Genomic DNA, 14,350 nt, shown 5'->3' on the forward strand with positions numbered 1-14,350 from the left:
AACAATCGTTGCCAATCTTCTTTTTTTCCCCCCTGCTTTTTTCTCCCCAAATCCCCCCAGTACACAGTTGTATATTTTAGTTGTGGGTCCTTCCAGTTGTGGCATGTGGGATGCCGCCTCAACATGGCCTAATGAGCAGTGCCATGTCCGCGCCCAGGATCTGAACCCTGGGCCCCCGAAGCAGAGCTCGCGGACTTAACCACTCGGCCACTGGGCTGGCCCCCAAATATATTTATTTATTAAAAATAATTGCATCTAGGGTCTGGCCCAGTGGCATTGTGGTTAAGTTCACGCATTTAGCTTTGGTGGCTCAGGGTTTGTGGGTTCAGATCCCAGGCGTGGACCTAGCACTGCTCCTCAAGCCATGCTGTGGTGGCATCCCACATAAAGTGGAGGAAGACTGGCACAGATGTTAGCTCGGCGACAACCTTTCTCAAGCAAAATGAGGGCGACTGGCAACAGATGTCAGCCCAGGGCGAATCGTCCTCACAAAGAAAAACAAAAAAACCCAAACAAAACAAAAACAAAACTGCATCTAATTGTTTCTAAATTATATCTCAGCAAAATTGCTAACAAAAACCAGGATACTGTTTTTCACCCCTTAGATCTGCAAAAAAGAAGTAGGGGAACAGGTACTGTCACACGACTCTAGAGGGAGTATAAATTATGATAGCCACTCTCAAAAACAATGTGGCAGTACCTAAAATTAAAATCTGCACATCGATTCCCATTTAATCCCATTTCTAGGTATACCCCCCCAGAGAAATCCTTGCTCACGACATGGGATACTGGACAAGGATCTGCTATCCTGCATTATTTACAACAGAGTAAAGCGGAAAATAAATGGTGTCCGTTAATAAGGAGGGGTAAATACACAGCGGATGTAGACATACAGGACTATGCACCCCGTGAGTGGGTGGACCAGACTAGATCTGTGTGTTAAGAGGGGGGTGATTTTAAAACAATGATGAGCAAAACCAGCCAACTGCACAGTGAGATGATGGGCATGCCTGCTGTGTGAATGATTAAGATGCACGCACAGAATGATGCCATGTATCGTCCGTAGACGCCGTATTAGCACGTCAGCAGCACCAGCTGCCGTGCCAGCCGGTTTTCGGCGGTTCCTGTGGATCCGTGGGGGGCTTTTCTCCCTGCTCACGCAGACTCCCAGGCTCCTTCCATTTTGCTCGTTTCTCCTCTACGGCTCCTGAGTCCTCCACAGGGTCCTCTGCAGCCCCGGCAGGTGGGGACCAGGAACGCAGGCACCCCCCCCCCCCCCCCCACGCAGGCCAGGCGTGCCGGCGGCGCCACCAGCTGTAGTTTTAGTAGTCCCCCACCAACCCGCCCCGCCCCCGTGGATACGTGGATACGGTGAGGCTTTCCGAATTCTCCCAGCAGCTCAATCACCTATTTGGTTTTGGTAATTGGACACCTGCTCTTCTACCCAGAGGTTGGTGGGGGGAATGGGCGGGATCTCCCGTGACTGTCCCCAGAGGCTACTTCTGCACCCGCAGGACCAACCACACAGCCAGGGCAAGAGCGTGGCCTTAGAGGTGGTCGGCCTGGTCACGCACAACTGTGTGACCTCCCACGAGTGACGTGACTTCTCCGGCTCCAGTCCCTCGTCCGTAGAAGGAAGATGTTCAAGGATCCTGCTCGTGGGGTGCAGCGAGCATTAACTGGGAGACCGTGTGAGAAGCACTCCATAAACGCTGGCTCTCACTGTCTCCGAGCGTCCCCGCTCGGCGCGGCCCCTGGAAGGCTCGGCCCTCTCGGTAAACCTCCAAGGGACGGCGTGGCCTCGGTCGGTACGGGCCTCCGCCGGGTATTCAACGTCGGCACCATCTCCACCTGGGAGACAGGCCGCGCTCAGGGATGTCTGCCGTGGCCCCGCGTCTCGGCAGGAGAGTCCGCGCCTGGCTGGAAGTCCTCACCACCGAGAGGCCGGCCGGCCCCGGCACGCCTAGAGCGGCACCGGAAGTCCCTCGGGCGGAGCCTCAGGCCGACTTCCGGCTGGGGCATGCGGGAGGCCGTGCGTGCTTTGTCCGCTGGTGTGCGGGACGGGCGGCCGTGTTCCTGTCGTCCCTGGGCGCCGGGTGAGTGGCGCGTTCCGGGCCGCGGGCGAGTGTGGGCCAGGTCGTCGGGTGGGTGAGTGTCTTGGCGCCGAGCTGGCTGTGAAGGCGGCCCGCCCCGCACAGCTGTCCCGGAGCCCCGGCCTCGGGGAGCCCCTGTCCCGCAGCTGTCGCGGCACCCCCCGCGGGGCTGCAGTCGTGCGGTGGCCCGCAGCTCCTCTGCCCGAGGAACGTCATGTGGATACCCGGTCCCGCTCCCTAGTTTCCTTCCCCTCGTCCCAGGGCTCACGCAGCAGGCCTCGGAGCCTCCAGCGGAAGCGTCTGTCGCAGTTCTAAGCCTGCCAGCCCCTCCGAGGTGGCCTGGGCGGGGTCCCGGTGCGAGTAGTGCTGCTGTTTTGCTCTGAGCTTGCCTCCTTCCCCCGGATCCCGAGGGAGCTCTCCAAGTGATGCTGGGAAGGGGGCCGGGCCTTGCGCCGCTTTGTGCTGGAGGAAATGCAGAGCAGGCACCTTCTGCCCTGCTGGGAGTAGAGGTGGAGGGGGAAATGTGAGCAGCAGAATTTCCTCCAACCCTTGGGCCTGAAGGAGAATTCCCAGGTCGGGAGAGGTGGTTTGGCTGTGCTGTTCTAGCTCTTTCGTCAAGGCTGCCTTTTCCTAGAAGTCTTTATCAGTCCTAGTGGCCGTCTCTACCGATGTCAGGGAGAACATTTTACCCCTCACACTGGCTCTATCACGGTGGCGGGATCCTCAGGGCCTGAGGTTTCCCAGGAATGTTAGCTGAGGCAGGCTCTGAACTCAGGCAGTTGTCTGTAGAGCTCATGCTCACAATCGCCCTGCGGTACCCTCCCACAGCACATTTGTTCCATGAGGTCAATTCATGGATGAATCAATGAATGATAGAAATAAGTGGTTTTTTTTGCCCACCTAGGATCTGAGAGATGCCAGTCTAACAGAGGTGGGACTTTTGTCCCTAGTATAGATGTAACATTGTAACGGTATCTTAATACTAGCAGTAACCACAGCACCCTCTTATGGGCGATACAGAGAAGAATTGACGGAGGGCTTGCTCTGTCTTTTCACAAGCATACACACATGGGCCCAGCCTCTCCTGGAATGATAGTAGTGGACTCCTGACTCTCCTGGAAAGGTCTTGAGGATGATAGGGAGAGAGGGCAGAGCTGAGAAGGCCAAGACAACATTTGTGAGCCAGAGATGGAAGGGGTGGTCAGGGAAGCAACTGACCAGGCAGAGGGCAGTGCCACTGAAGCAGTTCAAGGAGCTGTCAGGCATGTCCAGTGCTGCCTCGAGTCATGGAAGATGACTGGGGAAGGACACTGGACTTGTCAGGAAAGGAGAAGATCGTCAGCGTCCTTGGGCAGACCTGTGGGAGCAGAAACCAAATGGCTGTGGGATGGCGGGGGTGGGGGGGGGTGGAGATGGCAGCTAGCAGCTGATTTGGTGTTCAGCAGGTCACCTCCTTGAACCTCAAGGATGGTTGTGAGGAGGATGTAAGAAGACAAGGCAAGCACCACCAGGCGCGCAGGGTCCTTCATCGCTACAGTGGTAGGAGTACCGGGTGAGGAGAGTGGCAGCTCCAGGGCAGGCACAGAGATGCAGATGCTCAGGGAGCTCTAGTCTCTGTCTCACTCAGGGTCGCCGTTTGCTCTTCCTTGTTATTGCCAAGGGGGAGCCTTGGCAAACCTTCCTGCTTCCTCTCTTTGGGCCATAAGCAGCAGACAGTGAGTCAGGCTAACCTTCGAGCATAAAGGCCACGGTACCCCCTTACCAGTGTAGATGTGAAAACAGCTTCTAGTGCCTGTGTCTGGCACTGCCCCCTTGCCACCTCAGAGCCACTCTGGGCTGCTCACAGGTTCCCACTCCCAGATTAAGCTCCCGCTTCCTTTCCAGCACCAAGGATTGTCCCTTCTCTCTCAACATCAACTGTTTATTTAGACAGTTGCATGTTACCTTTTATCCATCAAGTTCTGTGTGTTATAACAGAAGGATGGGACATGATAGCCCAGTATGTTATGGAACCAGAAGTCTGGTGTATTTTTAGTTCATTTTGTTCATTCAGGTTTTTTAAAATAAAGAGTATTAATTTAATTTTGCTTGAATCTACAGAATATAAAGGAGCTAAGCAGAAACTGAAAGATTGCTGATTTTCAGATAAATGTTTGTTCAAAGCAAGGTATATTTGATCTTAAAAACTTCCTCTAGGGGCCGGCCTGGTGGCATAGTGGTTAAGTTCACATGCTCTGCTTCAGCGGGCCAGGGTTCACAGGTTCACATCCTGGGCACAGACCTAGCGCTGCTTGGCAAGCCAGGCTGTGGGGAGCATCCCACATAAAGTAGAGGAAGATTGGCACAGATGTTAGCTTGGCAACAGTCTTCCTCACACACAGACACAAAAATAAATAAATAATAAAATGTATTTTAAAAAAGCTTTAAAGGTAAAAAACATGAAAATCATTAGAAGGCCTGCACATGTTTTTAAAGCTATATTATAGACAGATGAAAGCTTGTTTTCAGGTCATATAGCAGTCATTTTAAACATAAAAATCAGAAGATTCACTGACTTCCAAAACAAACAAAAACCCAACATCCTACCCCCCCTTTTAATTAAAAATAAAGAGGCTTAAAATATAAACCTGCTTTTCTGTACTGATCCCAGCTGACCTAAGCGAAGCATCCTGTGAACATGACCGATCACACTTGGGAGGATCTTTGACACTGGGGAGAGGGGCCTGGAGACAGGCCTGGATTTGAACCTTAACTCCGCCACTTAGTGGTTCAGTGGCCTTGGGTAATTGACTTTCTCTTTCCGTTTCCTCGTTTGTAAGACAGAGGTAACAGTGGCTTCATAAGGTTTGGAGGAGTGCATGAGACAGTGGCAGCTGGTTGTTAGCACTGTGCCCGGTTAGGGTTTGGGGGCCCCTAATGAATAGTACCTCTCCTCCCCTCCAGAGTTCTCAACCAGTGAGGCACACGAAGCACAAAATGTCACTCTGCTACTGGTCCAAGGCGAGGGTGGAGCGACATTGGGCTCTTCAGGCTGAATGCCAGTTAGACTTCTCTGCCGGCTCACCAGCAGCACTGGATTTCTGCAGCCTCTCCTCAGGCCGCCTGTGGGTCCCCTCCCCCCCCACTCCAGCTGGGAGGAGCAGGGCAGAATGCGCCCCTGTGGAAGACGTTGGGCGCTGCAATCGTTAATCTCCCACACCTCTCATTCTGCTAACTCATTCCACCTCTGAGGAGGAGAAAAGGGCAGGCAGGTGGCAGGATACTTCAGGGAACATCCCTCCTCATGACTCCAGAGGTGTAGGGACAAACGCTCCCCCCAGCGCCTGGCCTGCTGTAGGACTCAGCACCTGGGATGGAGACACCGTGCACAGCGCCGGCGCATCTGTGTGGATGACCTTGGGGAACGCCAGGGTATATTGAAAATGGGGAAAGGTGGCAGATGGATAGGTACAGTGTGATTCCACTGTTGGTTTTGAAAATCGTGTGTGTCCACAGTAAACGTATAACTGTGTTTGTTTAAGCAAAGGACTAGATGAATGTGTATGAACTAAATAGCAAGCAGTGGTCATCTGTTGAAGTGCCGGGGATTTTCACTGTCTACAGTGTGTACCTTATGTTTTTAATCACTAGGAATTCAAAAGATATAAAAGTAAGGTAAAACAGGATATAAGATTACTCGGTCCTGATTTCATAGAATATTGGTGCAGAAAAAAGACCAAAGGAAAATTGTTAACCATGGTAATCTGAGTGGTGGGGTTAAGGGTAATTTTATTTTTCTTTAAGTTTTCTCAACTAGCATAATTTACCTTTATACCTTGAAAAAATAACTAGTTAAAAGTAATTTTTATAAGCAGGAGAAAGATTTTTTAAGCCAAGTTAGTGGGCCTTTCACTTAGGAAAACACTCTCAGTGACTGCCACCAGGCAGTGGTGGTAGATGCTGTGTCACAGAGCCCCACCAAGTGGGCCACTGCTGCAGGGAGCTCTGTTGCCGACTAATTAGAAAGCAAGTCTTCTGTGGATAGAAATGCCTCGCCTGGACTTGTGTTCAGCTTCTCATTCTTACTGTCAGTTACTGGTTGGCAGATTGCATTGCTTTCTTATCACAGGGAGCATGGCATCTGAATAGTCAGGTTGTCTATTAGCGTTATTTGAGCACGGGTTCAGGTTGCTGTAACAGACTCAGAAATAGTGTTTCCAACAAGAAACTTGGTTTCTTGTGTTCCATCTCACAGGCAGGTGGGCGGCTCTGCCCCGGAGGCCCTCTGGGAGCCTGGCTGCTCTGCCTCACGGGCACGTCGCCGTGGGGTGGGAGAGGGCATGTGGAGACAGGCAGCATGCACACCTCCCTTCTGTTCCTGTCTCATTGGCTGGATCTGTCACCGGGTCACACCTAACTTCAGGGGACTCTAGGAAATGTAGTTAGTTGCTGGGTGGTCGTGTGCCCACTACAATTTCCAGTGGGGTTTCTGTCACTCAAAGAAGCAGGGACCCTGGGCAGTCTTCAGTCTTGGCCACAGTTCACCACCCCCCCCCCGCCACTCTTTGTCCCACACCAGGCCATACTCACTGCCTCTAGCCCAGAGCCAGGCCCTCTGGGTGGCATGTGGCTCTCTTTACCAGGCGCTAGTGCAGCTTCACACAGTGCAGTCACACTGTAGACTACGACAAGTCCCAGCCTCCTGTATACTGTCTGCAACACCCAGCGAGAGAGCAGGGTGACTGCAGATGCGCCCACTCAGGCAGGGGAGGAAGCCCAGACCCACAGCGGTCACTGGTCCACGGTGGTTCCCAGTGGAATTTGCAAAGGTGTCCTGAACTGGTGGCCACTAAAGTGAAACAGTGCTAGGACCCGGGACCCAGCGGAGAGAAGGACCTCCGTCTGCCGGAAGACAAGGACAGGAGTGCTTATAGCGGGTTTATCCATAAGAACCCCAACTACAAACCACTCAGCTGTTCCTCACTGGAAGAGTGGACAGATGAAGTGCGATGTGTTCATACAGCGGAATGCTGCACGTCAGCGAAAGGAGCTGCTGGAACATAACTCGCAGGCGACTTTCAGAGACATAACAGTGAGTGTAAGCAGAAGCATCTTTTTGGGGTGATGAAAATGTTCTGGAGTTAATTAGATAGTGGTGATCGTTCTACAACCTTAGGAATATTCTAGAAACACTGAATTGTGTAGGTTAAAATGGTAAGTTGTATGGTATGTGAATTTTATCAATAAAAAATGGGTACATGTTGAATAGAAAGCAGACACAAAAGAGAACATAGTGTATGATTTCAATTAAATGAAATTCAGAAAGAGGACTCCCCTATAGTAATAGAGATGGTTACTCTTGGAGTGGGGGCCTTTCAGGCAACAGAAATGTTCCGCGCTGACCTGGGCGGTGGTTCCACGGGTGTCCATGAGCAGTTCATCAAGATGCATGCACTTTCTGCAATTTATAGCTCGCGTAAAAGAGGTGTGCTGAAAGCGTGCTCTGCGGTGGCGGCGGAGCACCTGTTGCCTGGTCACCCCGCTCTCCTGCTCCTTAGGTGGCTCCCCTCGCCCCTGGCTCTGCCCTCGGAGGCACATCCTGTTCCTTGGCGGCCGCGGTGGAAATGGGTTTTGGAGGGTGTCCCTCACAGGGCTGCACAGCAGTCAGTCTGCTTCCCACCAGTGCAGATTTGGGGCGGGAAGCAATCATATGGGGTCATCTTGGATGGAGCTCCCTGGAAGTGGACTCAGCTGAGGAGAGCTCTTATGTGACACACCTGTAAGGAAGGTAGGATTGGGTGGTGGAGTCGAAACTGAGGCCGCGGCTGACCCCACTGGAGCTCGGGGGCTGGGATGACGCTTCAGAGTTGCCCCAGATGGAGGCAAGGGCACTCGGTTTCCCTGATCTGCTGGGTGCTGGCTGGGGTCTGGTAGGCAGGGCTCTGAGATGGTCCTCCAAGACCCCTGCCCCTAAAGTACGCACCTCCTCCCAGCTGCCGTGGAGGGATTTTGTGGATGTGATTAACGTCCTAAGTCAGCTGACCAGGTGGGGAGATTCTCACTTGAGCCCTTGGAAAGCAGGGTTTTCTGCAGCTGGTTGCAGAAGAGAAGTCAGGACTTCTAAGAGCCGTTCCTGCTGGGAGATGTAGGTGGCTCTTAGGGGCTGAGAGCAGCTTCTGGCTACAGCAGGGAACTGAATCCTGCCGGCAGTCTGAGTGAGTTTGGAAACAGGTTTTCCCAGAGCTGGTTGACACCTTGAGTGGCCCTGAACAGGGGTCCCCATCCTTTCAGGCTACAGCACTGCGAGATGACAGACGGGGCTGTTTTCTGCTGCTAAGTTTGTGGTAAACTGTTTGCAGCCATGAATAACGGAGTGGGCCTTCCCTGGGAGAGGGCGTGACCTCGGGTGAGGCAGATTCCTGCGTGAAGGCAGTTCCCAGTATGAGAATTCCAAAGCTGGAGGGAGGGCATGGCTCTGAAGAAGGGAGCTGGTCACAGCACCGCAGTAATTGTGTAAGGGTCAGTAACCACTGCCTGAACAAGCTTTTCCAAGGTAACACACCTGTGGAACGCAGACCACCGAGTAGGTCACTGGGACTCCAAAGCCCCTGTCCCCCCACCAGTCTTTGTCTTCTCCCTAAAGATCATCACTGTCTCAGTTCTCCCACCAAGGATTGGTTGTGTCTGTCTTTGAACTTCATGTAAATGGAATCCTACGACATGAACTCCTTTGTGCTTGGCTTCTTTTGCTCAACATTACATCTGTGAGATTCACCTGTGCTTGTGTGTGGTGGTTCCTTTTCATTGCTATATATTATTCCCTGGTAGGAGCAGTCCTCAATTTATCTGTTCCTCTGTTGATGGATATTTTGGTGCTTGTGAGTAGTGCTGCTGTGAACACTCCAGCTGTAGACTCCTGCAGGGCAGACTTGGTGTCCCTGAGTAGATGAGAGGGGTGGGTTTTAGTGCACAAGTGGAGGTGTTTAGTTGGATCAAGGACAGTTTAACCCATGTAATGAGGGAGAGCATGGTGTGGGTACAGACACAGGTAGTTGGTGAATGGGGGAGAAAGTGAATGTTCTCTATTTTCTTATTGAAGTAATAAGCAAGGTCATCACTGAGAGGGAGGGGTATTGTTGGACATTCGAGAAGAGGAAAAAGCAGGAGATGGTCTCAAAGGAGAGCTAGGGAAGTGTATAAACTGCTGGCAGCTCTCAGGGCCCTGTTAGCCAGGGATTATAACTGTAGAGAGCTCAGTCGGCTTGGATGCCAACACAGATCGGGAAGCAAGTTGAATTCAACCTGAGCTGGGGTTTTCCCATGCAAGTATGATAGAGGGAGAAAAGGACAGGGGCGTTAGGATTAATATGCAAGAGAATGATTATAACGTACAACCTGAAATGAATGTAATCCCGCACACCATGGGCTCTCATCTGGGCAAGGACAGCAGGGAGGACATGAAGGAATGAGGGACAAAGAAGAGGTGGCAAGATTGATAAATTTCTGTTTCTTTGGAAATATGTCTTGATTTTTGGAGTCCAAGCCATATTTCTACCCATCTGCCACCCTGCTGATCTGTCCCCTGGAGTTGGATGTTAGAGATGGTGCCCCAAAGAAGCCTTCCCAAGTGGGAGAGGCTGGTCTGGGGTGAGGCGAGCACTGTAGTGGCAGCATGCTGGGTCCAGAGTGTGGGCAGAGGAAACAGTTTCCTCTCTCCCACTCCTTGGACATGTGTTTTATCCCCCATCTGCTCTGGCAGATTCCTGTCTGTTAATGAAAGGGAAAGATGATGTTATTCTCTTTTATTTCAGATTCTGACGTAGGAATTGGTGACAAGAAGGTAACCATGGAGCCTGAATTTCTGAGGATGGAAATCTACAGGAGACAGTGTCAGAAACGCTCACAGTGATGGAGCCCCCCACCCCTGAGTCTGGGCGGTGCCCTGAACTCAGATTAGGGGGGCTGTTGGGAAACCTGGAAGGGCAGAGCCTGCAGAGAACCCCTTCTCAGGAGAGAGGTTTCAAGCAGGTGACAGTTACCCATTGGAAGATCCAAACTGGAGAGGCAGCCCAGGTGGGCACTAAGTCAGGAGGCGGCCCAGTCCTGAGCTCAAACCTCCTCATCCTTGAGAGGGAGCTCGTAGAAGGGGAGGCCCACCCGTGTGAGACTTGCAGCAAAAGCTTCCCATTTAATTCAGACCTAGTTGGACATCAGCTTTCTCATACTGGGGATAAACTTTACAAATGTGATCAGTGTGGGAGAGGCTTCAGCCAGAGCTCCCACCTGGCTGAGCATCAGAGAGTTCACACCGGAGAAAGACTCTATGTGTGTAACGTGTGTGGGAAAGATTTTGTTCACTATGCAGATCTTACTGAGCATGAGAGCATACACGCAGGAGAAAAGCCGTTCAAGTGTGCTCAGTGCGGGAAAGCGTTCTGTCACAGCTCAGACCTGATTCGGCACCAGCGAGTTCACACCCGGGAGAGACCTTTTGAATGCAAAGAATGTGGGAAAGGCTTCAGTCAGAGCTCATTACTTATTCGACATCAGAGAATTCACACGGGAGAAAGACCATACGAATGTAACGAGTGTGGAAAATCCTTTATCAGGAGCTCAAGCCTTATTCGACATTACCAGATCCACACAGAAGTGAAACAGTATGAATGTAAGGAATGTGGGAAGGCCTTCCGTCATCGCTCAGACCTCATCGAACATCAGAGAATTCACACTGGAGAGAGGCCTTTTGAATGCAATGAATGTGGGAAAGCCTTTATTCGGAGTTCAAAGCTTATTCAGCATCAGAGGATCCATACTGGAGAAAGGCCTTATGTATGCAATGAGTGTGGGAAGCGTTTCAGCCAGACGTCAAACTTTACTCAGCACCAGAGAATTCACACTGGAGAGAAACTCTATGAATGTAATGAATGTGGGAAAGCTTTCTTTTTGAGTTCATACCTTATTCGACACCAGAAAATCCACACTGGTGAGAGGGTGTATGAATGTAAGGAGTGTGGGAAAGCCTTTCTGCAGAAAGCCCATCTCACAGAACATCAGAAAATCCACACTGGGGACAGGCCCTTTGAATGTAAGGACTGTGGGAAAGCTTTCATTCAGAGCTCCAAGCTGCTTCTACATCAGATTATTCATACTGGAGAAAAGCCCTATGTATGTAGTTATTGTGGGAAAGGCTTTATTCAGAGGTCAAACTTCCTTCAACACCAGAAAATTCATACTGAAGAGAAACTCTATGAATGTAGTGAGTATGGGAAAGATTTCAACTCAACTCCAAACTTTAAAAATAATCAAGGTATTCACCAAGAGGGACTTCCCTTGAGTAAGACCCCCATATATTTGGGTGAGAATTCTGTAGGTCAGGGGGAACATACCGATAACTTATAATTATTCTCTGACTCAATGAGTGATGTTTGGAAGTGAGTGGCATGAGTCCTAATTCATGTGGCTTTCAACACGTCAGCATTTCCCAGTCACAGATGGGGCTGCTTTAGGAGTGGGCTACCACCTACAACTTTGCAGCAGTGCTGGACTGCTGTCCTTGGCTAGGGACACATGTCCTCAGGAGAGCCGCGTACCTGGACAACTGACTTTGACCTGGAACAAGGAGCAGGGGGAGCTAGGTCTCAAGAGAGGGTTTCTGTATTTTATTGCACAACTACAATTCGCCCCTGAGTTAAGTCCCTTTTAAAGCAGAAGTATGTACAGGCGCACCTCGGAGACATTGCGGGTTCAGTTCCAGACCACTGCAGTAAAGTGAATATTGCAATAAAGCGAGTCACATGAAGTTTTGGGTTTCCCAGTGCATATAAAGGTTATGTTTACACTATACTATAGTCTGTTAGGTGTGCATTATGTCTAAAAGAAATGTACATACCTTAATTAAAAAATACTGTATTGCTAAACAATGCTAACCGTCATCTGAGCCTTCAGCGAGCTGTAATCTTTTAGTTGGTGGAGGGTCTTGTAAAAAACAATATCTATGTGGGGCAATAAAGCAAAGTGCAATAGAATAAAGTATGCCTGTATCTAGTCTTACTACTTAAAAGAATATTGTGTAGCAAATTTGGATCTATCAGAAAGACAAGTTGGAGAAAGATACTCTCTTATTTTAAACCACAAATTGGTTCCCTGTTGTCCTTGGGATCTCCTGCATCCGAAGGCCTCTTGCTTCTTGGAGCCTCATCCGCCATGGCATAGCTCCCTGCTGCATGGTTGGCCCTATGGCGGCACTAACTGCTGGACGTCCCCCCTTCCCAGCTCTGCCTTCGCCTGCCTTGTCCTCCTTGAATGCTGTCCTCACCTGGTGAACTCCTCGTTGCTAGTCAGGACCCATCTCCGGCATCACGTCAGCCTCAGCCAGCTACCTCTCTGTGCTGCTGCTGCTTGGTGCTCGCCTGTTACAGCCCTTAAACTTTGATAAATTATGTTTTTATGTACTCTCTCATTGTTACACTGTTAATTCCTTAAGGACAATGATCATATCTGGTTGATTTATGTGTCCCTGGCGTCTGGCGCAGTGCAATAAAAAGCACACCTCAAACCTGTTTGTAATTGGCACCTCTCTTGCTCTGTCCTTTCTATATTGCTATTTTTTAAGTGTTTGTATTTTTGTTTTGTGTAATCAGTATAATCTACTGGTTTACTGGAAATATCTTGTCTCAGCCCTGTTTCTGTCTTCTGCTTATAATTAACTCAGAAGTTGCAGGCAATAGCCAGTATAAAACTAATGCCCCTCATATTTATTGCCATTAGAGCTCACCCATGACTGTCCACTTGCTTTTGGGGAGCACTGTCTACACTTAGTTGTCTCTGTATCTTTCTAACTCAAGGGGCACACACCCCCAGTGCACTACACAACTTTTCTTGTCTTAGCAGTCCATGATTGAACTCAACTTTTCAGCTCTCTGGCTCATTTTGTCATTTATTTGAAAATGTATTGATGCCTATAAGGACCAGTGCTAAATAGTGGGAGAACAGAGATGAGTAAGACATCATCCATCCTGAAGTTGTTCAAAGTCTGAAAAACAGAAAGATCACGGTGCACTGAGCGAAGTGTTGAAACAGAAGTATGTTCCCAGGTGTGTAGGAGCATAGGTGAGGAGGTGACTGATTTGTCATGGAGGGTCTGGGGAGGCTTCACAGAAGAGTTGACGTTTGAACTGGTCTACAGAGAAAAGTAGACGTGTCAGCTAGAGAAGAGAAGAAAGGACGATCTGGGGGAGGGAAGCCATGCAGAAGCAGGGAGGCATGACCGATTCCTCTGACAGGGCTGTTCAAAAGCGGGCAGGTTTATTACACAGGGGATCCCTGTCTAGCAAAAGTCTTGTTGCCTCTGAATTTCTTTGAACATTAACCAAAAGAACCAGTTTGGAAACAGAACAATTTTTTGCCCATGAGGGCATATTTTGAGTTTTTAACAAATTCCAGCAACTGTAGAAGCCTTGAGGGGGTAAATAATTTAGAAAGAGCATACAGTATTCCATCTTCTGGAAAACTCACCATTACCAGAGTCGTTTCAAATGGTACAGAAGCAGATATTACCAGGCCATTTTAATCAGCTTTGTTGAGGTCCAATTTCCATACAGTAAAACACCTATCTTAAGTGTACACAGTTTCGACAAATCCATACATCAGTGTAACCACCATCACAATAAAAATAACATTTCTATTGCTCAAAAATGTTCCCTTTTGCCCTTTCCCCATTAGTTCCACCTCAGCCCCAAGTAACCGTTTTCTGTCCGTGTAGATGAGTTTTGCTTGTTCTGGGTCTTCGTATAAATGGATTCATACAGTATGTTCTCTTGTGTGTCTGGCTTTCTCTTTGGTATGTTTTAAAGACTCAACCAAGTGGTTATGTGTTTCAGTATCTCTTTGCTGAGTAGTGTTCCATTGTGTGGATAAGCCATCATTTGTTATTCATCTGTTGATGGAAATTTGGGCTCCCAGTTTTGGCTCTTGTGAATAAAACTGCTATGAGCATTTGTGTAAGCGTGTTTATTTGGATATGTGTCTTTATTTCTCTTGGGTAAATACCTAAGAATTTAATTGCTGGGTTATAACAGTGTGTCAAGCTTGTATTGCTCCACATCCTTGCCACCCTTGGTACTGTCACTCTTCTAAAATTGAATCCATTCTGGTGACGTCTAATGATGTCTCTGCTTCTGATTTGTGTGTGCCTGCTGAATGACAACATTGAGCATCTTTTCATGTGCATGTTGCCCTTCTGTATCATCAAAAGGTGCCTGTTCACACCTTTTGCACAT

The 14,350-nt window shown here is 49.6% G+C and overlaps 1 protein-coding gene across 2 annotated transcripts; it reads left to right on the forward strand.

The window, feature by feature from the left end:
- The first annotated feature begins 1,958 nt into the window (after positions 1-1,958).
- ZNF623 (zinc finger protein 623) lies at positions 1,959-14,070 on the forward strand. 2 transcript variants are annotated; one of them, XM_014858153.3, is made up of 2 exons: positions 1,959-2,096; positions 9,884-14,070. In XM_014858153.3, exon 2 carries the CDS (start codon positions 9,981-9,983, stop codon positions 11,469-11,471), a length of 1,491 nt encoding a protein of 496 aa, XP_014713639.1. In that variant the 5' UTR covers positions 1,959-2,096; positions 9,884-9,980; the 3' UTR covers positions 11,472-14,070. The 2 variants fall into 2 exon arrangements, with proteins under 2 accessions (XP_014713639.1, XP_044636955.1); XM_044781020.2 differs by having other exon boundaries at positions 2,014-2,148.
- The last annotated feature ends 280 nt before the right edge of the window (positions 14,071-14,350 follow it).

This window comes from Equus asinus, chromosome 12 (assembly GCF_041296235.1).
Source record: "Equus asinus isolate D_3611 breed Donkey chromosome 12, EquAss-T2T_v2, whole genome shotgun sequence".
Classification (NCBI taxonomy): Eukaryota; Metazoa; Chordata; class Mammalia; order Perissodactyla; family Equidae; genus Equus; species Equus asinus.

Excerpts from the sequence above, each read along its gene's own strand:
- ZNF623 (XM_014858153.3), top strand. The coding sequence starts at position 9,981 with ATGGAGCCCCCCACCCCTGAGTCTGGGCGGTGCCCTGAACTCAGATTA.